We start from the raw sequence: 25,338 nt of genomic DNA on the forward strand, positions 1-25,338 counted from the left end.
AGAGACTGTTAGGGAGAGCTGTGGTCCCCAAAGTGGAGAAAACAGTGGTGTCACAGAAGCCAAGGAAAGACTGCTTACGGAAGGAGAGGTGGAGAGTCAGACTTCAGAGAAGACTCTCGGAGAGTCCATTTCCCAACATGGCGTCTAGATGGTACTGGGGCATAGTAGGACACAGGTAGCTCCCAAAGCTACCTTAATTTCAAAACTCATGCAAAGTGCAGCTGACCAGAACCCTACCTTACTGTCCATATGGACTCCACTGGCTGTAGAAACACCACATTTGTGCAATTATTGACAATTTAAATGGAATAAGGCACATGATCCTTGGTATACTAGCAGCTCCCAGTGGGAACAGGTCAGTATATTTTCTCTACCATTTATCTGCGAACAACTTTAGTTTCAAAGTTACATGTACAATTCATGCTTTCCTATAAATGATGAAAACTAGTTTTCTTAAGCAATGGTATTAAACAAGGTTTCCTTATAAGTAGTTCTTACACTTGGCAGGTATTCAAAAGTTTGTTGAGTGAATAAACTATTATGTGTATTTATATTTGGATGAGTTAGAACAGTCAACTCCCCACGCCCCCACCGCTGCCCATGTCAGGAAAAGAAAATCCATCCATTTTGCTAAACCAAGAAAAGATAGGGAGAAGGACAAGCCTTCTAAAAACCCAAAAGCAGTGTGGCTTTACCGAGCCTCCTGAGGCTCGGTACTCTGTAGTCAGGCAGTCCGGTGTCAGGTCTTAGTTACACCACCAACTTGGGAGTTCTTCCTAAGCTGGGAGCACCTTGGGGCTGCCAGGGGCAGGAAACAGACCGGAAGAGCGGGGGAGCAAGGCCCCTCAGCAGTCCACTCCTTCAGGGCAGTCCCCTTTTGTTTACTATCCTGGAGTTTGAGTTCACATGGAAACAGGGCTCCTTGCTTTTAACAAGTTTGAAAACCACTAGCTTAGGCTCTCCAGTTTAGAAAGACTTTCAAATTGTGTATGTTTAAATCACAGTGTCTTTGATATCAGTTAAGTTTTCAGTATGTTTTTGGCAAGCTAAAGTTTCTGGGAAGACTTTTATTTTATTTTTTTTAAAGAATTCACCCATTTATTTAGAGAAAGAGGAAGGCAGGGAGAAAGAGAGGGAGGGAAACATCAATCAGTTGCCCCTCACACACACCCCAGCTGGGATGGGCCCACAACCCAGGCATGTGCCTCAGCCTCGGATCAACCCGGTGACCTTCTGCTGCGGGAGGACGCCCAACCCACTGAGCCACACTGGCCAGGGCTCTCAGAAGATATTTAAAAAGCACATCTAATTTCCTCAAAGATCTAAGCAGGAATATAAATAGGAAATGTTTAAAAACTTTGCAAATTCAGTATAGACAAGCTGTACTGAAGAGAAAACAAACAAACAAAAAGGAACTGAAATAAACAGATGACACATCTTTTTCAAATGTCACATTTAATGTTTTCACCACTGTACTTCAAATCTACATTGTACAAAGTGACCAGTAAGTGTGCCACGGTAACTGACCAACCTCTGAGATTGTACCTTTCACACCAGTGTCTTCTTGGGCTCTTTTGATACTAAACACGTTTCTCATTCAAGTGAATTGAAATGCTTCAGTTGGGTTGATTCTCAGGAGCCTCATAAAAAAAAAACAAAGATATTGCACCATCTTTGTTTAGTAATGTTTGTTTCTTTCACAGCAAATAATTACTTCATTGAAGTTAAAACTTCCAAACATAACTTATTAATAGTCTTCAAATTCAGCTCAGATCACTCAAGATGAAAATACTCTCTGCTAAATACAGATAACTTACAATAACTTTAACAGTTAACTGTCCATAACACACACCAAGGTTTTTTCCTAAACCAATTTTAAGACGATCCATTAGTATTCCTTGTACAGGTGAAAAACGATCTTCAATTTTCTTGTCTTTTTATTTTTAATATAAAAGTTGGAAGGGACATTCAAGTTTCAAGTCTCCACACTGAACTTAAAAAAAAAAAATAGTCATCATCAGCATGTGGAGGTAAACAAGCCAAGTTGTGTAACTCCAGGAGGTAGAGGCCTTCGATTTGTGTTCGTATATACATATGCACAGAAGGGTTCAGTGTTCCAACAGAAGAAAGAGTTTGTCAAAAAGTAATAAGTTATTTACTACTGTGACATTTCAAGACTCCCACAGCTTTGCCTAAGGACACAAACACATTTGACATAATTCCCTATGTGCCTTTTTTTTGTGGCTTTAAATTTTTTTAAAATTTGTTTTTGTCTTTTATTTATTTATTTTTATTGTCCAGTGCAGGAAAAGTCTCACAAAATTTCACAGACCTAAAATGTGCAAGCTAGTTCTCTCTCTATACAGCAATGTTGGGATTCTTTTGAAATTAGCCCAGAAATGAATTATTTACACACATGAAAGATGCATGCTTGGGGGTTCTTTTATGTAAGAAAGAGCAGAAAAACTTCTAATAAAAATAGATTAAATATATATATATATTTATACTGGGTAAGGAAAACAGAAGTTTAGTCTCTCCTAGTCACAAACTCATTCTCTCTACCCACAACATTGGATTTGAGACAGCACACATCACCGTCACGGCTCTAATGAGAAGCTAATTATAGGGCTTGATCATTAGGTGGCATGCCCCTCCCCCCAGTGCAGCCACGATCCGCTCACGTGGCTCCATGATTGGTCGCAGGCAAGGTTTCTAGATTCTTTCATTTTAGAAAACCCATAATTTTCAGGAATGGCTCAAATATCAAAAGGTATGACTGTCTTCTGTGTGTGTGTATGTGTGTGAACAATCTCACTTCATTTTAAAAAAGAAAAACAAAACAAAAACACAAAACCCCAAACTCCCAAATTTGGTTCAATTCTCTTTTGTTCTGAGGTGAGCCATAACAGCTGCACTAAATTCATAAAACATGTGCAACTCTGGGTAAAATATTTTTCTTCTAAAAGCACAACCACTTTACAAGATTAAAAGTCTAGTAACATTTCTAAATATTATTCATATCATACAAGTAGTGGTTGTTAATTTAAAACTTCATTAGTAAAATTACAGTACAAGCATGATTAACCTCCAGAATTGCAAATCCCAGACTCCAGTGGAAAGCTACATTACATCTTCAGTAGTACATTATCGTCCACCGTCACTCCCACACCAGAGGAGATGGGGGCATCTCGGACGGCTGAGCAACAGTGGAACTGGAAGAAAATGGAGACACGGTGAGAACGCTGGTGACATCACAAAGGGCAAAGGGCAACTCCCAGCTGCCTGTTTTCTTTTCTTCCTTTAAAAAAATTGTGAAGTCCAGTTGTGGACTTTCATTTCTGTTTCTTTTAACTTCTCTCAAGTTGCATTTGTTCCAAATTGTTTAAGGATCTACAGTGTTAGTGAGACGACATGGTACAGTGCTTAAGAAATACACGGCCTTGAAAACCACATGTCACTTACTAGGTGTGTGACACAGCAAACTTTCACCTCTCCTCTTTTGGGAAGGAGTGACGCTATTGTGATGAATAAACGAGATAATGCATGTGCAATGCTTCCACAGTGCCTGTTTCATAATATAAAGTAAATGGCAGCTATTGTAAATAATAACACTTATAATCAATCAGAAAAATAATCCTGAAGGATGCAGAATTATCCATTTAAGAGTAGCCTCTGAAAATACAGTGGCGTTTACTGAGAACCTATTTTGAATGAGCCTCATAAACTCTACCAAGTATTAATTGAATAGTAATGGATAATCATTTGGCATTTGTTACCCACAGATTTGTTTTATTAGTTATTTCACATGTCTGTGTAACATTGCCAACTAGATTATAAACATGAGGGAGTGTGTGTTACCACTTTGCTCCCCTGGGGCCCAGAATAATGAGTAACTTGCACCTGGAAAGATATTAAAAATACTTGATTGACTGGGTCACTGACTCTTAGGGGAAAAAATTAAAACAAAGTAATTTTAAACCACAGATAAATAAAAATACAACTTAATCCCTTATTTTACTGACATATCCATAGAATAAATGAAAGTCACCCAGATTTAAAAATTCTTAATAAAAAATCTTTTTTTTTTAAAAGATTTTACTTATTTATTTTTAGAGAGGGAAGGGAGGGAGGGAGAGAGAAAGAAAGAGAAACATCAATGTGCGGTTGCTGGGGGTTATGGCCTGCAACCCAGGCATGTACCCTGGCTGGGAATTGAACCTGGGACACTTTGGTTCCCAGCCCGTGCTCAATCCACTGAGCTATGCCAGCCAGGGAACAAAAAATCTTGACTTTGGTTAACTTAAATACCACACCAAGGCCAATTAAACCAGAGGTGAGGGGATGGGAAAGAGAAGCCGGGAGAGGAGGGAGGAAGAGGGGGGAAAGGAGGGGAAAGGCAGGTGGGGAAGGAAGGAGCAAGGGCACGGCCTCTCAGACCCGCATCCACCCTTCTCTGTCCTGCTCTGTGATCCCGGAGCCAGACCCTGCTGGCACGTCTCCTTTGCCACCCGGCTTGCCGCTAGCCTTTGTCGACAGAGGGTGCTGGGAAGGCACTGCAAGGCCATAGCATTAGGAAGCAGCTGCCCTTCCTGATTCTGGTGTGCCTTTTCTTTTTTTTAATGTGAAAGGCCTGGCTTTGGTCTACCCACACATTCTGGCAAGTTTCTCTGCAACCCAGCAGTCTCTTCGATGGACAAGTTCTGTCCCCACTTTTGGAAGTTTCTGCACCACCCTCAAGGGGGCGAGTCTCTGACAACCACATCATCCCCAAAGAGGTCCACCCAAGGGGCCTCCTGTAAGTTCTTCATTTCTTCCTTGTTCATTCTCTTTCCTTAGTTAATGCTTCTGGTTATTAAATTTTACTGGGTGTGGTTTCTTTCTAGTGTCTGAACCTTGACTGATACAAGGAGGGAGGGAAAAAGAGACTGAGAAGGAAAGGACAAACAGAATGAGGCTTGCTAGGTTCTAAAGCAGGCTTATAGCTCTTTAAGCCCTAAGCCCACAGGACAAACCGGCAGTCTACCTATAAAAAACGATTTTCTTGCCTGCACTTATTATGGCGGTGGTGGGGGTGGTAGTGGGAGCCCCGAAGGACATGTCTTAACTCCAGGACAGTGGCTGCACTGTTGCCCCGGGAGGACCCCCACGTACACGATCAGGCGGCACAATGATCATCTGGGAAAAGGCTGCCCAAGTGGCCGCACTGAATTGGCCGCAGTGTAAAAACTAAGGCTTCCATTTTAGTATGCCTTGGACTAAAGCCAAAGTTCATAACAGAAACTTTCTGTTGGACCTTTTATCTATGTTACCTAATCTAAATAAAAACAGAATATGCTGAGTAACAAAATCACAATGGCATCCTTTTAATTCCAACAAGGAAGGAAGAATTACATACATATAGTTACCTAATAAAGCTCTTAAAAGCAGCAGACTGAGGGTTGATGCAGAGAGGCACTCTGTTTCCTTTCTGCTGTTCCAGAATGAACTGGTGAATAATTTCTGTGGAGAAAACAAACATCACATAAGGCACGCCAGTTTGCAGGCCTGGGAGCAGTGGGTTCTCAGCTAATGCTAGCCGGCATCAGAGCAGCTTTTCCTACTGGCTTATTAAATCAGACGCACGCCATCTATCAGGCAGAATCCAGCGGGACTTTCCCGAAACCAAAGTGACAGTTGCTGCTCAACACAGGCAAAAACCCCAAAGTGGCATCACACAGGGCAGAAGTCCCAACAGTGGGAGAGCAAAACGGTCCATAAACTGAGTGACTCCACAGGGTTTGGCATTATGAGTGAACTTGTCTAAATTACTGGTAATTACTGCCTTTTTGAAAATCCGTTGAAAAACCATGATGTTTAGGTACACTGTTTGGGGGCTGGTTACTTTGGGGACTAGTCTGTCTCTTAAAATGTCCTAGAGCACACACTCAAATCATTCAGAATTTTGGATGTCCAAAAAACTCCCTCCCCACCTTACCCCATAGGAGATTGTATTAGGAAATTTTACGAGTCTAGCAGAAATTTCCTTCTCTTGTCATCATCCATGGAATGATTCCCTCAGTGGGTATTTATCTTTTTAAAAACTTTGCATGTTATACTAAAAAGTCCAATGTATTTCATTCAATGAAATAAATTGCACTGAGTGAATACATATTAAATATATAGAGTGCTAGTTATTAAATAAATGAACTTTGAAAACAAGAAAAAAAAGATTCATTCCTTTTTTTCCATCCCCTGGATGGAACATCAAACCAGCATTTTTGTAACACACACAGCTTTTTTGGCACACAAACCCTGGACAACAGGGCCATACACAAGGTTGTGAGATAAACCTACAGAGTAGCTTTGGTCACCATCCAGGTCCCAGCTTTTCACGGCCACCTGATAAGAAGTATTACTAGTGATCTCGCCAGGCTGAAGGTCAAAAAAGACACTCACCTTTAACCTGTCGAACAGAACTGAGGTTCTTCTCAAAAGTGTCATCAAATTTGGGGTTGGTGACGGGCTCAAAGTCACTGGTATAAACTCTCCCAGTAGAAGTGGAAAAGCAACATTTACACATACACGTGTGGTATCGTAGTCGCCCTTCATCTAGGTAGGGGTGGGCTAAGGCATCCTTAGCGGATATTCTTTTGGACTGCAATCAAATTCAGAGACCAGCACATCAACACCACAGATAAACATGACTGTCTACACAGGATCTTTATAAGACATAGTAACTGCTTATATTTTATGGTATATCCTGTGTTAAGAGGGATAACTGAATTCAGAGGTAGGTAAAGCAGCAGTTGAGAGAGTATGAGGTGACTTTCTGCTAAGATCCTGAAAAGTTCCTACAGTGCAATAAATGTATGCAGGGGCAAAAATGACAAATCATGACATTTAAATACGTAATGCTTTGAAGGGGTAAGTTTGCATTTTAAATAACAGTTATATTTTCTAAACATGCGTCAGCCTTTAGAAGAGATGTGATCACAGTGGCAATTTTACAAAGCTGCTCGGAACTTATTCTCTTAAAGCACCAAATCAACTAGGGCAAAGGCCCATCTGAAAGCTGTTGGAGTCAGGCAGCAGATAACGGTCTGAACGCCAGGTTCTACTACCCATCTCAGTCTGAGTATCAGCAGCCTGTAGTTTTCTGACACTTCGGATCAGAATACTTAACATATCCAGTTTTCAGGTTGGTAAAAAGCTGAGCTTGGTGGACATATAAGTACCACCGAGAGAAGTGAATTTTAAAGGATTTAAGGATGGATTCAATAGGAGAGAGCAGAAAAACTGAGACTCCGCCTCACTTCCAATATGATCAAATGCTTCACATGATTAAAAAAAAACCAAACCATTTTGCATTCAAACAAATAAACCCAACAAACAAAACCCCAATCATCCTGACTGATTATACAAAATGTTAACTATTTCCCATAAACTTGGATTCCCCCAAAACATTTTTATCTCCAACGTTTTCCTGTGCTGACGTTAAAAGGCATCTTGGCCTTTCAGGATGTGGCAGTTGCAAAGGAAAGCTGCCGTCCGCCCTCCCCGAACAGGCAATGTAAACTTGGCAACTTTGGTTTTGTTCCCATTGTTTTTGTATTTGGTGACCCAAAGTCTGATTAACTTAGCAAGGGAACTTTTCCTTTTTTTTTCTAAATGAGTCCAGATACTTCTGGAGGTGGCAGCACTGGGATGAAGGTCTGCTGTCAGAACCTCTCCAGAAGAAACTAGCTGGCTGACAGTACACTTCGCCTGGGACTGGGCTCCTCCATGCTGAGTGTCTCTGGCAGTCTCACGTGTGGGACTGAGCTCTCTGGCTTTTGTTCACTTAAGTCTGGTTCTTGGCCAACTCTATTTCTGTTTCCGACTTAACACGGCTCATCGTGTCCACACTGGTGGAAGCAGTGACTGAATCTGGGTTTTAATTCTGTCATCTGACCATTAAGTCATTTCTGTCAGGTGGCAGGTGTCAGAAACTGGGGCCCCGTGAGTTGCCACTAGCAGCTGGAATCTGACTTTCCTGTTGATCTTTTGTTTGTTTCTCTGTCTGTATGTCTGAGGACTCTGATATTTCCCGAAATTTGAGAATGCAAGGTTGAAAAGATTTTGGTGTTTTCCCAACCACCGATAGCATGCTCTGCATCGGGAAGATCTCTGTGCACTAGTCAGAGGGCTTCCGAAGGGTCTTACCTAAGAGAAGCCTGTGAACAGAAAGCATCTCAAATCCCTGGCATGCAGTGATCACCTTTCATTTCTCTAACCAACTTAAGTCTACTTAGAACTTCTGAAACAAGGTCAAAGAAAGGAGACAGTCATTTTGTAAAGGTACGGACACCAAAAGGATAAAAAAAATGTCCTGCTACATTGAGAAATAAATCACACACTTAATCTGATTTTCAGTCATGGCGTTCTTTTGAAGGACCTAATGGTGCTTAATTATGCCCTACACATCTTAAGTGCATATCGTATGTACCTCGTTCCTTTAAGCCGATCAACATTGTAGCAGATATGGCCAGTTGTTTCTACCCTAGATTCTGCTGCTTTATCATAGTTGGCTCTTCTAGTTTTGACAGAATTGATAAAAATTTCCATTTTATAAATATAAAATATTCCTAAGTAAACAAATTAATACACTTCGGAAGGGAGTTAATGTATCATATTATGATATCTCTTAAAATGGAGCAAACTCCCATTCCAACTGGCTTTTAGAAAGAATATTAACACATTGAAGACAACAAGAAATGAAAAGATTGTTTAAAAACATTATTCTCCCTTGCATATTAAATATGTTAGCTCTTAGAAAAATTTTCTTTCTCAAGTTGTAACTTGAAGATTAAAAAAGCTTTACCTGTGAGTTAAAATAATACCCTAGGTACTAGGTTACAAAGTATGAAGCAAAATATATAACTGTGTAAGATAGAGAGGTCATGTGATATTTCTACGCAAAACGACTCTTCAAATAAATCTAAGTTAATACTTACAAAAATTTGAAAACATCTGTTTTTGGGAGGGGACTTGGGAGACTGGGTGAAAAAGGTGAAGGGACTGAGGAGTACAGATGGACAGTTACAAAATAGTCACAGGGATGTCAAGTACAGCATAGGAGATGCTGTCAATAATATAACAAATGTGTGATGCCAGATGGGCACTGGAAATATCAGGGGGAACGCTTTGTAAAGTATATGATTATGATTGTTGAACTGCTATGCTGTGTAACAGAAATTAATGCAAAATAATATTGAATGTAAACTATAATAGAAAAAAATGGCATATGCAAAAATAAACTGTTTCCTTCCTGACTATATTGCCATGTACAAATAATAGTATGCAGAATATTCTAGTTTATACAACTTTTGGGTTAATTTCTCTCAAAAAGCCTAATCATTTTGAATTTGCCTTTTTTTCCTGCTGGTTTTAATGGTTAGATAAACTAATAGTCTAAGATTGTGGAATTTCAAAATTATGTGTTCAACTAAATTAGATGAATGGTAACAGCTAATTTCTTTCTAAAAAGAAATTAGTTTTTAGAATATTACACATCATAAGGACTTAATGTATCAACTTAAATTTTAATCTTTTGATTCTCAGTTAACATTAAGACTACTAATATTAATTTAATACTTGGTCTTTGGATACTTTAATATACCTGGGCTCTTCATTAATACATTATAGAGTAGCTAATGGCTAAAAATTGTGCAAGTATATATCTTGGGGTTCAACTACACATATTTTAAAACAAATTTGAAAAATGTTTATTGATTTTATAGTGAGAGGGACGGGGGGAGGGAGAGAAGAGAAAGAGACACAGAGACAGAGAGAAAGAGAAAGAGAGAGACAGAAACATCCATCGGACGCCTTGCATATGCGCCCTGACCAGGGATTGAAATGGCCAGGCATGTGCCCTGACTGGGAATTGAAACCCCAGCCTTTTGGTGTAGGGATGACTCTCCAACCAATTGAGCCACACCAGCCAGGGCTACACACGTATATTTTTTTAAAGAATGTAAAATACTCTGTGTGGTAGGAAGATGTGTATGCAAGATAATAGGTGTGATTTTGTCAAGGGGAAAACGTGAATAATTTTTCTAAATTCCTAATAATTACTGTTATGCTTTAAAAATAATGCTTGTAACTACTGCCTTTAGATAGATTAAGGTCTCTGGAGATTTGTTTAATGTCTTTAAAAAAAGATTTTATTTATTTTTAGAGAGAGGGAAAGGGAGGGAAAAAGAGAGTGAGAGAAACATCATTTGGTTGCCTCTCACACGCCCCTAGCCAGGGACCTGGCCTGCAACCCAGGGCTGTGCTCTGACTGGGAATTGAACTGGGGACCAGTTTTGGTTTGCAGGATGATGCTTAACCCACTGAGCCATACCAGTCAGGGCTAATGTCTTCACTATTTTGAGGTAATAGTTGATTACACTTTATAAATTTATTGTTATAACCCATTCTCTCCAATATTGTTGGTATTATTATAATAAAAGAACCAGCGACCTTTAATCTTATCATTCTTTGATAGACAGTTGCTGCTTTTTTCTTATATTTGCCTAAATACACTCTCCTGCTACAAGCAAAAGATCAGGAATTGAGTATTCCTTAAGAAATATCATGAGGACCTCAGTAAAGGACTGTTATCAGATGGTATTCCTGACCATTGTCTTCACGGCATAAATTAATGAGTATAATACATCATCACCACAGAGAGCCACTTCTTAGATTGAACCAAGTAACTGAGTCAGGATATCCGGAATGTTTCAGTCCAGCAGCAGACACGTGGCAATAGACTGTTTAACCCAAGATCAACAAAATAAGAATTAATTAATTACTGCAGTCTAAATAGACTAAATAAACTGATTTAACTATGGTTAATATTCTATTGCTAACCCTCAATTTAACAGGTTAAAACATTCTTTTAAAATGGTAATCATAAACTAATACAGCATCATGCCAATTTAAAAATAATAATTGTTAAAAAATTACATTTATTGGTTGGCCTTATTCTAAAAGATGATGATAAAAACGGTTAAATATTATGTAGTGTGCCTTAACTAAATTCCTCTATTATTTTTTAATGACTAAGTAGTTATTTACTTAAGTTCAATAAGAATCTGTTCCCTTTACCAGATACATCTTACCTCCTTCTTATAGATATATCTGACTTGTAAATATGACACCACGTTTCATTAGATTAGGTGTGACAATCCCAGTACTAAGGAATAAGGACTACGTTTCCATGCAGAGCTGATGTCTAAAGGCCTCCCAGGATAACGTGCATGGTATCTGCTCTGTGACGGAGGACCTTCCAGCTGTAAGGCTGTAAAGACTACGAGCTCCTGGCAGGTCAGGAGCGTTAACAGACATGGGGTCTCTGAGAAAGGGGACATCTTACAGACAGCAGTACTGCAGGAAAAACCCAGTACAGGTGAGTTACGGGTACATGGTTCTTCGTTCTTAATTGAAATAGAACTAATAAAGAGACTAAGATATTTCTGACACATAAAAGTGAATTCCTGCCTTTACAAAATCCTCTATGGGCAGACTGAATTACCTCTGAAGCTTGAAGTTCATGTGGCTCTAGTTTTGTTAACCATACAAAAGGTCTTTATGTATTAATCAACATCTTCTGATAGCTATGTAGATAAACTTGCCAAATAAAACAAAATACCAAACTAATGATGCTAAATCACTATCTCATTGAGTAAGTTATGTGGCTGGCACTGTCCTTAATGGCAGGAACTTGACCACAAGGAGGGACTGTGGAATTGAGAATTGCCACTTTGTCTTGCTTCTGTATAACTAAGCACCTGACATAACAAAGTAAATAAAAAACAGAAAAACAAACACCAAACAAAGATCTACTATGCACCCTGAAATGTAACAAAAATAACTTTGTCGCTCTGATTGATTCTGGTCACCGCAAATAATAAACCTTGACTGTTTCTCACAAACATGGACTCCCTAACAAAACATTTTTATCCCTGATTTTTGTTATGCTGATGTGCAGATAGTTCTGACCTTTGTGGATTTGATACTCATGTGAGACAGTCGCTGCTTTCTCATCACAAACAGACCAATGAAAATGTAATAACTGTTGACTTTGTGAGTCTTTTCCCCCTTTAAATACCCATTGTTTTTGTATTTGGTGATTTTCTTGTACTGTTGGCAAGTAAAATTTTCTTTTCTAAATGCTTCCAATTTGACTTCTTGTCAAGAGGGTGGCGCAGGCAGACATGGCTCACCTCTTCCCACAACCACATCAAAATTACAACTAAAATAGAGAACAACCATCACTCAGAACCAGCAGAAATCAAGTTGAATGGAAGTGTGACAACTACAGAATTAAAGAAACCACATCCACCCAGGCTGGTAGGAGGGGCGGAGACACAGAGAGGTTGGTCCCTCACCCGTGTGTGCTAGGTAAGAATTCAGGAAGGATTATCTTGGGAGTGAGGAGTCCCAGGCCCATACCAGGCCCCCAGCCCACGGTGATAAGTCCCCACAACTTCTGGCTGCAAAAACCAGTGAGGACTGACTTGGTGGAAGAAAGTGCTGGAGTCCCAAGCAGTACTTCTTAAAAAACCCGCACACGGATTCACCTACTCAGACTCACTCCCTCTAAGCTCCAGCACCAGGGGTAGCAGCTTGAAAGTTACTAGTGGTACACAGGGGGAGACAAGTGCCTAGCATCAAGGCAAGCAGAGGCCATTGTCCCTTTTCTAAACACTCCCCCACAGAGCTGGCAAGTTGGTGCCATACCTGAGACTCTATCAACCTGGCTAACACTGTTTGACCCGCCTTGGAGATCTCCAGAGACTCTGTGCCACCCAACTTATGGGCCTACCCAAGCTGCTTTTCCATATGGATGGCTGGTCTTGGCTCATGCTTCAAAACTTCCTAAATCTTCTCAAATAAGTAACAGCCAACCTCAGCAAGCCCTCAGGCCTCTATACCTCTTATGAAGTGGTCCCAGGCCTGGCACTAGCAGCAGTTAGCCTAGATTTGATTGACAGCTTGGCTTTGCCTGGGAATCTCCAAGCCCAGCATAAGTAGCAGCCATCTCAAATTGATTTATAGCTCAGCATGGTGACTTCAAGCAAAACACAGGTAGGGGCTGTCTTTGGCCTACACAACCCAAGGAACTCCAGGGTGAGCGTACCCACTGCACAGCTACAGATGTCAGAGTACTACCACCCCACCGAGCGCCTGCAAAGCTGATCCCCCATGCAGGGCAGAGGTTGGTGATAAGTGGTCAAAGCCAATCCTTGCAGCTGACTGGCCTGGGTAAATCTTCCCATTGACCTGCCAACAGCAGTCAAGGGTCAATTACAAGAGGTGGGTGTACTTAGCCCACACAAAGGGTGCACCTCGAGTACCCGGGTAGGGTGATAGGGGTGGCTGTGCCACTAAATCCCACAGGACACCTATGACATTAGGCCACACTACCAAGAAGGGGAGTCAAAGGAGCTCTACCTAATACATAGAAACAAACACAGGGAGGCTGCCAAAATGAGGAGACAAAGAAACATGGACGAGATTAAAGGACAGATCAAAACTCCAGAAAAAGAGCTAAACAAAATGGAGATAAGGAATCTATCAGATGCAGAGTTCAAAACACTGGTTAATAGGATGCTCAGGGAACTTAGTGAGGACCTCAGCAACATAAAAAAGATCCAGTCATGAACAAATGATACACTAATTGAAATAAAGAACAATTTACAGAGAATCAACAGTAGAGTGGATGAAGGTGAGAATCAAATCAATGACATGGAACATAAGGAAGCAAAAACAACCAATCAGAGCAACAAGAAGAAATAAGAACCCAAAACAATGAGGATAGTATAAGCAACCTCTGGGACAACTTCAAGAGGTCCAACATTTGCATCATAGGGGTGCCAGAAGGAGAAGAGAAAGAGGAAGAAACTGGAAATTGATTTGAAAAAACAATGAAAGAAAACTTCCCTAAGTTGGCAAAGGAAATAGATACACAGGTCCAGGAAGCACAGAGAGTCCCAAACAAGATGGGTGCAAAGAGCCCACTCCAAGATACATCATAATTAAAATGTCAAAGGTTAGAAATAAGGAGAGAATGCTAAAAGCAGCAAGTGAAAAGCAGTTAGTTACCTACAGGGGAGTTCCCATAAGACTGCCAGCTGATTCCTCAAAGGAAACTTTACAGGTTACGAGGAATATTCAAAGTCATAAAAAGCAAGGACCTATCACCAAGATTGCTCTACCCAGCAAAGCTATCACTTAGAATCAAAGCAGATAAAGAGCTTCCCAGGCAAGGAAAAACTAAAGGAGTTCATCATCATCAAAACATTATTATATAAAATGTTAAAGGGACTTATTTAAGAAAAAGAATAAAATCAAAACCATGCACAATAAAATTCTATCAACAATTGAATCTGAAAAACAAACTAAGCAAACAAGAACAGGGACAGAATCATGGATACAGACAGTATTTTGATGGTTGCAGATGGAAGGGAGAGTGTGGTGGAATGAGTGAGGAGAGGAGGGGATTAAGAAGTACAAATGGGTAGTTACACAATAGCCATGGGGATGTAAAGTACAGTGTAGGAAATGGAATAGCCAAAGAACTTATATATGCATGACCTGTGGACATGAACAATGGTGGGGGAAATTGTCCGAGGGAGTAGGGGGTCCTGGGTGGAGAGGAGCAAAGGGGAAAAAATCAGGACAACTGTAATAGCATAATCAATAAAATATAATAAAAATGCTTCCATTTTTTAGTCTTTTTTGACAATAGTTATTGGCAGAGATGTGAGTAATAAGTATTGTTTGGATGAATGAATAAATGAAGAGCAGAACTGAGTCAAAAGAGTCAAGTCCAAAAGCCCAAAAATGGCTTTTGGAAAAACTACCATGACAACAAGTTAAAGAGTAAACATTCCCTTACGCGGTATAATGGGCAAAGTTTTTCAAATAATGTTAATATTTTTTCCCTTGATTTAACTTGGTGTCAAACTTCTTCTACAAATAGAAATAAATAAGGATGGCACAGTTAGCTCCTTATCTCTCTTCACCTCAGCTCTTATGTGTTAATGATCAAACTTTTGTGTGATGAGTGAGCATGATATACATGAAACTGGAAGTTTATCTTTCGAAAAATCATTATATACACTGTCCATCTCTTGACATTTTTCTTGTAACAAATGTATTTTAAATTACAAAATATAAAAATAAACACTACTTACTGGATCAAAGACCAACATCCTGCAAAGGAGATGAACAGCTTCATGTGTAGCCTGGCTAGACAGGGTATAAAGTACAGGAAGAGATGGCTGTGAAAAAATAAAGAATTCAAATATGTAAATGAGTATAAGTAGATTCGAGTATAGCTAATTTATGACATGGTAAATACCCAGCTCAAAAAATGTATGCATATAAGTCAAAACTCAAAGGGAACAAATATTTCCCTCATTAACCAGTCTTTAAAAACAATAATAGTCACAGATTTCCAGTAGCATTTTTTTTTTGCATGATTATGAACTGGAGGTTAAAGCTATGGAAAATAAAAGCTAATCCTGTAAATATGGAGCTCCCATTAGCCTTGTACTGTAAATGCTTTGGCAAGAAAGAAAGACCAAACATTCCTAGGAGTGGGAGAAAAAGGATTTAATTCCTTGGCTACATGCAAAGTTAAGCCTTTAAGCTGCAAAAAGCAAGCATGTGAACTCTGTCTTATGGCAACATTACCACAAAGCTGCTAAAACACCAGTCCTAAAGGAGCTGTAAGACACTTAAGATATTACAGAATCTTCTAAGAAAGCATGCCACTGTTTTCACTGGGTCCACCTATTTTGCCTTGATTTCTCAATCAATAGTTGCCTTTCCTAAGTGGCAGGCATGTCCACATGCCCATCTCTCACCCTCTTGCACTGAGGCAAGGAGGAGGCTCTTACGATGACCTGAAAAGCCAGAGCTTATAAAGCTTCTATTTCACTGCTTGGAGAGTTGGGACAGAACAGGTGAATGGCATCACTGCTCTGTCTGTCATATAAGTGACACTAAAAAGTCTCATTGTATCTTGATCACAGCCTCAGAATCTTGCTACAAGATTTACATATCTGCCACCTCCCAAGAAAGCCACATAGGAAAATCCAACAAGAACTGGACACTTCAGAACCCTCAGGAGGTAATCACTCACTTGCAGAAGTTTTCTTCAGGATCAAGGAGTAACAGAGGTAAGATGGGATGGGTATAAGATGAGACAGGGGTTCTAGTTCACTAACAAATTAGCTAAATCAACCTGAGTCTTAGTATTCTTAAGTATTAAATGAGGAGGTTGGACTAAATGATCTCAAGTTTACTTTAGTATTATTTGACCAGACTACTACAGATAAAAAGCTGTATGTACACAGAACCCATATATAGCTGGCATTCAAATATTTGTAGACTTGGTACATTTATATGTTTGCAGGTAGAGAAGTATTTTTTGTTAAAAATATATAAGTCTGTGGTGGCTCTGAAATTATTTGTATTAGTCAAGATAAGGTGTGTGTGTGTGTGTGTATGTGTATAGAGTGTAAGGAAGAGCTTTTAACTTATACCTCAACAGATATGTATTTCTCCCTAAGGATTTTGTTATGTAAAATGAAGTACTTTGATACTCTTAAAAGATTCAGATTCTTGGTTTGACTGCATAGCTGTCCTCTTTTTTCACTGGCTTGTGCAGGTTGGCAGTCAAATTCCAGCCAATTCTTACGGACTCAAATGTCTCACCACAAGGAATTCTTTCCTTTCCACTTTCCAAAGTGAATCTATACCTCATGCTATTTTCAGAGGTACAGCTTAGAGATGGGAATATTGGACTGAGTACAAGAGTACGTGGGTTCAAATTCTAACTCTGCTATCACTAGCCCTGGGTAGATCACTTGAACTTTGGCTTTCTCATCTATTAGGCCGCAGCAGCACAGGCCTGCCTTCCTACCAACATCACATCCAAATGCCAGGTCCTGGGCTAGGTTCTGGAGCAACAAAGATAAATAACACCTCTCTGGTGGGCAAGGAAAACATAACCAAGAAGTTCCAGAACCAACTGAATGCAGGATAGGGGACAAATTAAAAGGCAAAATTTGTAAGACTTGAGGACATCTGGATATGAGACAGGGAGCTTATGAAAATCAAACGAGTGGATGTTAAGACTACCTGAAATTTTAAACACCCCTCCAACCCCAAACTGAATCTTTCTTTACAGAAGTACAACCCAACAGATATGCTAAAAATAAGGCTAAGTTTAATTTTATCCTAGGACAGTCATATTACATGCTTTCTCTTTTTCTGGGTTTATGTGCATGTTAAAGAGGCACAGAGACACCTGACTGGTGTGGCTCAGTAGGTTGGGCATCATCCCATAAACGGAAAGGTTGCTGGTTCAATTCAACTCAGCACAGGCCTGGGTTGTGGGCCAGGTCCCTGGTGGGGGTGAGGGAGAGGCAACCTATAGATGTTTCTCTCCCTCTCTCTCCTTCCCTTCCCCTCTGTCTAAAAATAAATAAATCTTAAAAAAAAAAGAGGCACAGAGAAAAAGAATAGTCAGTTCAGTCATGTCGATACATTTCCACTAAGATAATCATTAGTAATTTAATTCCTAGCATTGACCCCACAGGAAAGATATAATGTTAGAGATGCTGCATTTCAAATTCAATTATCTTTCCTTCTAATTCACCAGCCATTATGGTTGAAACCAGTTGGGCGCAGGGTATCAGAACTAGACAAGTTTATGTTTCTCATCAAGTGTAGTGGAATCACTTTGAATAAGAGAAAAAACAGTATGCTTAAAAATATGCCATAACTATCTCACTTGGAAAAAAGTTTTTTTGCCAATTCCCCTAACATTACATACATCACTTCCCCGCTTTTAAAAATACACCAGTCCATTTTGTTTGCACATTTATAAGTCACTTAGCAATGCAGGAGTGAGTGGGTGCCAGTGCTGAATCATGAGGACAGGAAGGGTTATAAAGAGTGCTCTTTTAATGACTGATTAATTGTCAGCGAAATGAAGCAAAGATGAGCTTCTGGACTTGGGTGAGAGGTCCTAAATGGATGTACCACAGTCGTCGTAAGCCAACTGCAGAGTGCTGGCCCTGCAGCCAAGGTGGCGAGCCTCTGTGATTCCTGTTAGATGCTCCTCTTAGTTTTCATGGGGCAGCAAAGAAGCTGTGTACTCAGCCAGCAACACTGACTGAGTACACACAATGCACAGTGCACAAGGGTAAGCACTCTGGGGTTACATAAAAGAAACTCCCACCTGAAAAAATAAGAAGTTTGAACTAAATGAACTCTCTAACATACTCTGGTTCTATTAAATGTAAGGTAGGGCAGGAGACAGGACTATTTTAACTTCAGTGAAAATACTGTATCTATTTCTGACACACTTAGCTGGGAACAATCTGAGGAAAAATGAAAATCTTAAAGGAGGTGAACAGAATGACTAAATTAGACTTTTTAATCCTATCAACGGGTCAGTACCTCAACAAGTATCTACTTAAATAGATACTTACTCGGGCTGTGACAGCTAAGATTCTTTTCATCCAAGATTCTGAGTTGTAGAAAAAGGACAATAAGTAAAAAATACTGTACAGTGTTTTTGTCCTCTCAGTATTCCCTGACCTTTAGGGAACCACTCTCTTCTCACTCTCACATGGCTTGGCCGGCCTTGACTTCTATCCCAACTCCATGGATGGCACTAGACCCTGGCCTGGGATATCAAATGACCTATTCCCCTGGGCACCATGACTGGCTCCAGGATGGGCACATGGTCTAAAACAAGTTAGGGTCGTGGACGGGCTAACCCAACACATACCCCCAGTCCTCTTCTCCCGTATTTACCTTCATTACATGAGACAGAATTTTTTTTTTTTGCCTGTCTTACACCTGGGAGGCCACATATTAAAAAAAAATGAACTCCTATTTCTTTTTTTAAAATATATTTTATTGATTATGCTATTACAGTTGTCCCATTTCCCCCCTTCACTCCCCTCCACCCTGTATACCCTCTCCCAACCCACATTCCCCCCTTTAGTTCATGTCCACGTGTCACAAGTTCTTTAGCTTCTACATTTCCCATACTATTCTTGCCCTCCCCGTCTATTTTATACCTGCCATCTATGCTACTTATTCTCTGTACCTTTTCCTATTCTCTACTCTTCCCACTCCCCTGTTGCTAACCTTCCATGTGATCTCCCTTTCTGTGGTTCTGTTCCTGCTCTAGTTGTTTGCTTAGTTTCTTTTGGTTTTATTTTAGGTGTGGTTGTTAATAATTGTGTTTGCTGTCATTTTACTGTACATACTTTCTTTAAATCTTTTCTTAGATAAGTCCTTTTAACATTTCATAAAATAAGGGCTTGGTGATGATGAATTCCTTTAACTTGACCTTATCTGAGAAGCACTTTATCTGCCCTTCCATGCTAAATGAAAGCTTTGCTGGATAGAGCAATCTGGGATGTAGGTCCTTGCCTTTCATGACTTGGAATACTTCTTCCCAGCCCCTTCTTGCCTGGAAGGTCTCTTCTGAGAAATCAGCTGACAGTCTGATGGGAACTCCTTTGTAGGTTACTGTCTCCTTATCTCTTGCTGCTTCTAGGATTCTCTCCTTTATTTTTACCTTGGCTAATGTAATTATGATGTGCCTTGGTGTGTTCCTTCTTGGGTCCAACTTCTTTGGGACTCTCTGAGCTTCCTGGACTTCCTGGAAGTCTATTTCCTTTGCCAGATTGGGGAAGTTTTCCTTTATTATTTGTTCAAATAAGTTTTCAATTTCTGGCTCTTCCTCTTCTCCTTCTGGTACCCCTATAATTCTGATGTTGGGATGTTTAAAGATGTCCTGGAGGTTCCTAAGCTTCTCCTCCTTTTTTTGAATTCTTATCTCTCCATTCTTTCCTGTTTGGTTGTTTCTTTCTTCCTTCTGGTCCACTCTATTGTTTTGAGTCCCAGTTTCCTTCCCATCACTATTGGTTCCCTGTACATTTTCCTTAATTTCTCTTATCGTAGCCTGCATTTGTTCATCTAATTTACAACCAAAATCAACCAATTCTGTGAGCATCCTGATCACCAATGTTTTGAACTGTGCATTTGATAAGTTGGCTATCTCTCAGTCGCTTAAAATGATGGGTTCTGGGGCTTTGATTTGTTCTTCTGTTTGAGCCATCTCTCTCTCTCTCTCTCTCTCTCTCTGTCTGGTTGCACCTGTTACAGAAGGGGCAGAGCCATAGGTGTTCACCAGGGCAGGGCACTCCAGTCACTGGGTTGTGATGTTATATGTGGGGGAGGGGTCCGAGAGGGAACAATGGCAGTTGCTCCGTTCTCTGTGGGACCTCAGTCCCCTCTGCTGCTTCCCTCAAGCAAACTGGGCCCCTCTGGTGCCAATTCCCATGTGGAAGGGCTTGTGCACACCGTGGGACCCTCCAAGGACCTCCCTTTTGAGGCTGGGTGTCTCTCCGTGCACCTCAACCACAGGTGACCTCAATCAGTGTCCCGAGGCTCTATTTCCCAGCGCTGGGATCCTGGGTTGCGCATACTACCTTGCTCTACAATTACCGTCTCAGTGGGTTTGCTGGTTGCCGTTTGCCACCCCTGGGCTGGGGTCTGCCAGCTGCTGCCTGCACACTCAGGGTCCACCCACTGAGGTCTTGCATGCCCCCGGATGCCTTATGTGCCCAGTCCCACCACTCTCTGCTTTCTGTGCCTCGACCCGTGCCTGGCTGCTCATCTACGCCCCTCCTATCGGTCTGGATGCACGGGTCTAATTCAATTTCTTGGTTGTCCGACTTCCATTCAGATAAATTTCCTGTAATTTCTGCATGTTATTCTGTTTCTAAATTGTGTATATCCCTATTTTGGTTGTGCGTGGAGGTACGGTGTGTTCACCTATGCCTCCATCGTGGCCGGAAGTCCAACTCCTCTTTCTTTTAACCACTGTAAGCATGATTTTCTATTACTTATAACCAAACACATTCCTAACTGAATCAGAAGTTCCAAATATTATTTCTGGTTATGCTAGTAGAACAAAGGCCTGGTCTGCTGGTTCCAAATTTTTCCAACATGCAAGGGAAAGCCTGTCTGAGAATGAAGCCAACACCCAGGAAAACAGGGAAGGAAAGAGTCGGATTCCTGGTATGGAACATCACTTGACTACCTGAAGCCAGCAGGGCCAGAAATCAGTTGGAACTCAAGACTTTCCAGTTACATGAGCCAGTAAGTTCCCTTTCTGCTTAAACTGGTTTAACTGAGTTTCACTGGAAAGAGTTCTAATTGTAACACAGCATGGAAATGTGTATATTGATCAACCAACACAAGTCAGTTTGAAGCAGTCATTTGTGACTTTAAAAAGATACTTAATTAAGTTCTCCTGTATATCTATAGCTTTCAAGAAGTCCTAACAAACAACAGTATATAAGTACATATTTCTGTTTATATAAATATACGTAAACAAATGCATAGAAAAACATGTCTGGAAAGATACTATCTAATTCACCCAGAGGAGACTGGGATGGTGTGGGAGGTAGCTAAGGATGACTAACTCTCAGCAAAAAAATTTAAAAAATGTTTATTTATTGATTTGAGAGAGAGAAAAAAGGAGAGAGAGGGAAAGAGATACACTGATTTGTTGTTCCACTTCTATATGTGTTCACTGTATTGCTGTGAGAGAGAAACATTGGTCAGCCACCTCTTGTTCACACCCCAACTGGGGACTGAACCCAGGCATGTGCCCTGACTGGGAATTGAACCAGCGGCAGCTTTTAACTTTGCAGAATGATGATGCCCAACCAACTGAGACACACAGGTGTTAATATTTACTAAATGTTTACAATGTCAGACACTATTACATGTTGTCCTTGCATCTACTATCTCTTTATCATTATAACAACTTATATTAATGAAGTAGTAATAATTTTTTAAAAAGATTTTATTTATTTATTTTTAGAGAGAGGGGAAGGGAGGAATAAAGAGAGGGAGAGAAATATCAGTGTGTGGTTGCCTCTCGTGCGCCCCCTACTGGGGAAATGGCCCTGCAACCCAGGCATGTAATGAGAACTGAACTGGCCACCCTGTGGTTCACAGGCCGGTGCTCAATCCACTGAGCCACACCAGCTAGGGCAATATTTAACATTTTCTTAGTTATGGACATGACATACAGAATAAATAACACTTACAAGTTAACGATTTTGTTTAAAAATCCTCACTTCACTATTCTACTGGAAGGAAAATCCTGCCTGAAGAGATGGTTATTAAATACAGATACCCCTTCCTTCTTTTACCTGTTTATGAGGACCCCTGAGTATGTGTGCCTTAGCGCCTTCACAAGCCGTCCTCATTGCTTCCAGTGATGGTGTGCCCAAGAGATCTGTGATCAAATCCAACTACAGGAAACACGAAATACAGATGGATACAGCAAGCTCATGAAAACAACTTTTCATTAGAGATGAGGACCAAATTTTGGGGAAATAAACCTAAGGTGAGTTCCAGATTAACTAGTAGGAGCTCCTGCTTTCACTTTTTAGACTATTAAAGAAAACATAAAAATGTTTATCAGGACCCCATAGGGTAGAAATATAGAAAACACGTTTTGGCAAACATGGCCTTTTAAGGCTACAGTAATGTAGGAGTCTGCATGTATCTGCCCTGTGTCTTGGTCCCACAGCATTAATGATCCTTGCAGAGGTGAACTGCCCTTTAGCTGATGGCTAATGACTATTATTTTCAAATAGTTAATGAATAGATTCTGATGTTTCACATAGATTCAGGAAATAATCCACATATCAGGCAGCTGTGATTTAGTAAATACGTACAGATTTATACCTGAAATTAAAGCTAGGCTGTCAACATTTGAGACAGTCACACACCCCTTTACATTCTCGTCATGCTAGAAATATGTTACACTGACCAGAAACGGAGGTACTCATGATCCAACCATATCATCAGCTAAGGCTACATTTAGTTAGTGGACACAATAAAAGAGCCCGATAAAAATGGTCTTCTCACAAACAAGTCTTTGTAAGTACCAAAGCACCTTCGCAATGTTCTGTAGTGCCATATTTGTTGTAACCTCATAACCTAATTAGAAATAACATTTCATTAGAATTCCTTCAAAATGGAAAATTCTTACCTAGAAAATAGCTCTTCCTGGCGTGGGAGTTGCCAAATACAAAGCATGAGTTTCTCCCACACTCATCTAAATGGGAGGGCACCATCAGTACCACTGCCCTCCAGAATCAGGGAGATCTTTAAGTAGCTTGTTTTGCATAGAAGTAAAGCTCTTTATGCAAAGTTTTTTGGGGAAATGTGTTGGTGATACTTTTGGACCTCTAACAACTACACTCAAAGGCAGAAGGGGAAGACATGCTCATGAAAACAAATGGGTACAGTCAGAAAACTGTATTAAATGGGTCAGACCCATGGATGAGAAACATTTTTAATGAAGTCTGGCATTGCAACACGTAAGCTACTTATTTCCCAAAGATACAAAAAAGTGCTACAGAAAATTACTTCCATTTAGAAATTACTCCTTTTCCATTTTACATCTTGACATTTCACCCCCAAATACACCAACGATAGATTTGAGCTTTCCTTCAGTGGCTACCTCTCACTGGCAAACTCAAGGCCTATGTATTTCTCTAAAAAATGAGGTATCTGAATCCCACTGCAGTTGCTTCACACTTTCCTTTATATGTTCTTTTCAGCAGCAATCCCAGATCCTTGTTTAATATATTACTTCAGCTTTTCTGTATGGCAGCTTCTTATGTCCAGATATGATAATTATAGTTTTACAGGCAAGTCTGTTAAACTCCACTTTCCAAAAGTACTGAACAATGAAATGGATACTGTCAATAGTACTTAGCATTAAATTATAAGTTTTTATCACTAGGATCAATTTTGAAGATGTAAACTTAAAAAAAAGCAGACTTTGAATATATATCAGAGATATAAATTTAAATGTTGATCACAGCATATATAGTTTCTAATGAATCAGTTAACAACTCTTCGTAGAAAGAGAATAAAAAGAAATGATTCCATTTTTGGTCAAGTACATGAATTATGTACAAAGACACACAGTAGTCAGGGTGATCTTTTAAAATGTGATCAATCAAATCTAAACACACCCTTGCTCAAAACCTTCATGCAGCTTTCCAACACACTTTGCAAAGAATAAAATCCAAAGTCTTGATCAGGCTGCCATGGTCAGGCTCTCTCTCTTTCTGAACTCAGCTCCGACATGCTCTTCCGTGATCATGCCATCTCTCCAACACGCCACAGCAGTTCCTGCCTCAGGGGCTTCATTACGCTGGCTGTCCCTTTTCCTGCAGTACTCTTCCCTGGGACCTTGCTCCCTCCCTTCCACTTGGGTCACTCCTCAAATGTTATTCCTTTAGAGAATTCTTTAGCACTGCTCTGCTCCATCATCATTCTCCATCCCTAACCTGGTTTGATTTTTCTTCATAGAATGTATCATTACTTAGGACTGTATTTATTTGTTTACTTATTTAATTTCTCTCTCATGTGAAAGTTCCACAAAGGCAAGAACTGTGTCTTATTTACTGCTGTATCCCTAGCATCCTGGCATGCCACCACCATCCTATTTTCTAATTGAATGCCAGGCCTTATTTTCAACTTTACTACTTCATTTAATCTGCATAACAATCCTCAGAACAGTTTAACTTGCCCAAGGTGTAATAGATAGGGAAGTGGCAGAACTAGGATTTGAACCCACCTATTTGATTCCACAGCATGAGCTCATCATTGTTACATTATTCTCATGCAAATATTATTATTAAAATTTATCAATAAAAATACTTAGAAATTATCCCAAGAAAATGTGTAATAATGAATTATCTATAAAGGCAGACAATGAAAGTATCATGGTGTGTTAAAGCTACATTTTAATCAGCTTCTGATGTACTTTGACATAATTAAATATTTTAGTCCTGTGATAAAGGTTAGAAATGTTCTAAATGTTTAGACTTAAAGAAACCAACACTCAAAATTTATATTCTAAGCATAAAGTACACTAAGTCACCATATACATTTTCAAGTCAGACCCATTCAGTCAAAAGAACAGAGGCCCTCTAACAACGGAAAATGTTACCTGTGCACATTGTCCCCAGCAGCATCCTGCCGTGCACTAGCACATGTACTATAGTGAATGCTCCCTCTAATAGGCTTGTAAGTTATAAAATGAATCTCTCTGTAATCTATTTCATAACTTTCTGAATTTTAAGTGAATCTGAATTTGCTAAACCAATTTAGACAGGACAATAAGTCCAACACATGTATGCAATATGACTTTTCCTTTAAATCTGTAACAGAACTGGAAGCTTCGGAAGC

At 40.0% G+C, this 25,338-nt stretch overlaps 1 protein-coding gene across 2 annotated transcripts in view; it reads right to left on the reverse strand.

The window, feature by feature from the left end:
- Positions 1-1,436: 1,436 nt before the first annotated feature.
- NLK (nemo like kinase) overlaps positions 1,437-25,338 on the reverse strand; it is a 152,775-nt gene continuing 128,873 nt past the window's right edge. Inside the window, exons 7-11 of one of the 2 annotated variants that reach the window (XM_028519104.2) lie at positions 22,275-22,376; positions 15,207-15,293; positions 6,436-6,634; positions 5,406-5,499; positions 1,437-3,212 (exon numbers count right to left, since the gene is read on the reverse strand). In XM_028519104.2, coding sequence (XP_028374905.1) covers positions 3,158-3,212; positions 5,406-5,499; positions 6,436-6,634; positions 15,207-15,293; positions 22,275-22,376 — 537 coding nt within the window. In that variant the 3' untranslated portion in view covers positions 1,437-3,157. The remainder of the gene's footprint in view (positions 3,213-5,405; positions 5,500-6,435; positions 6,635-15,206; positions 15,294-22,274; positions 22,377-25,338) is intronic. The other variant, XM_028519105.2, reaches the window with a different exon arrangement.

Source organism: Phyllostomus discolor, chromosome 8, assembly GCF_004126475.2.
Source record: "Phyllostomus discolor isolate MPI-MPIP mPhyDis1 chromosome 8, mPhyDis1.pri.v3, whole genome shotgun sequence".
Taxonomy (NCBI): Eukaryota; Metazoa; Chordata; class Mammalia; order Chiroptera; family Phyllostomidae; genus Phyllostomus; species Phyllostomus discolor.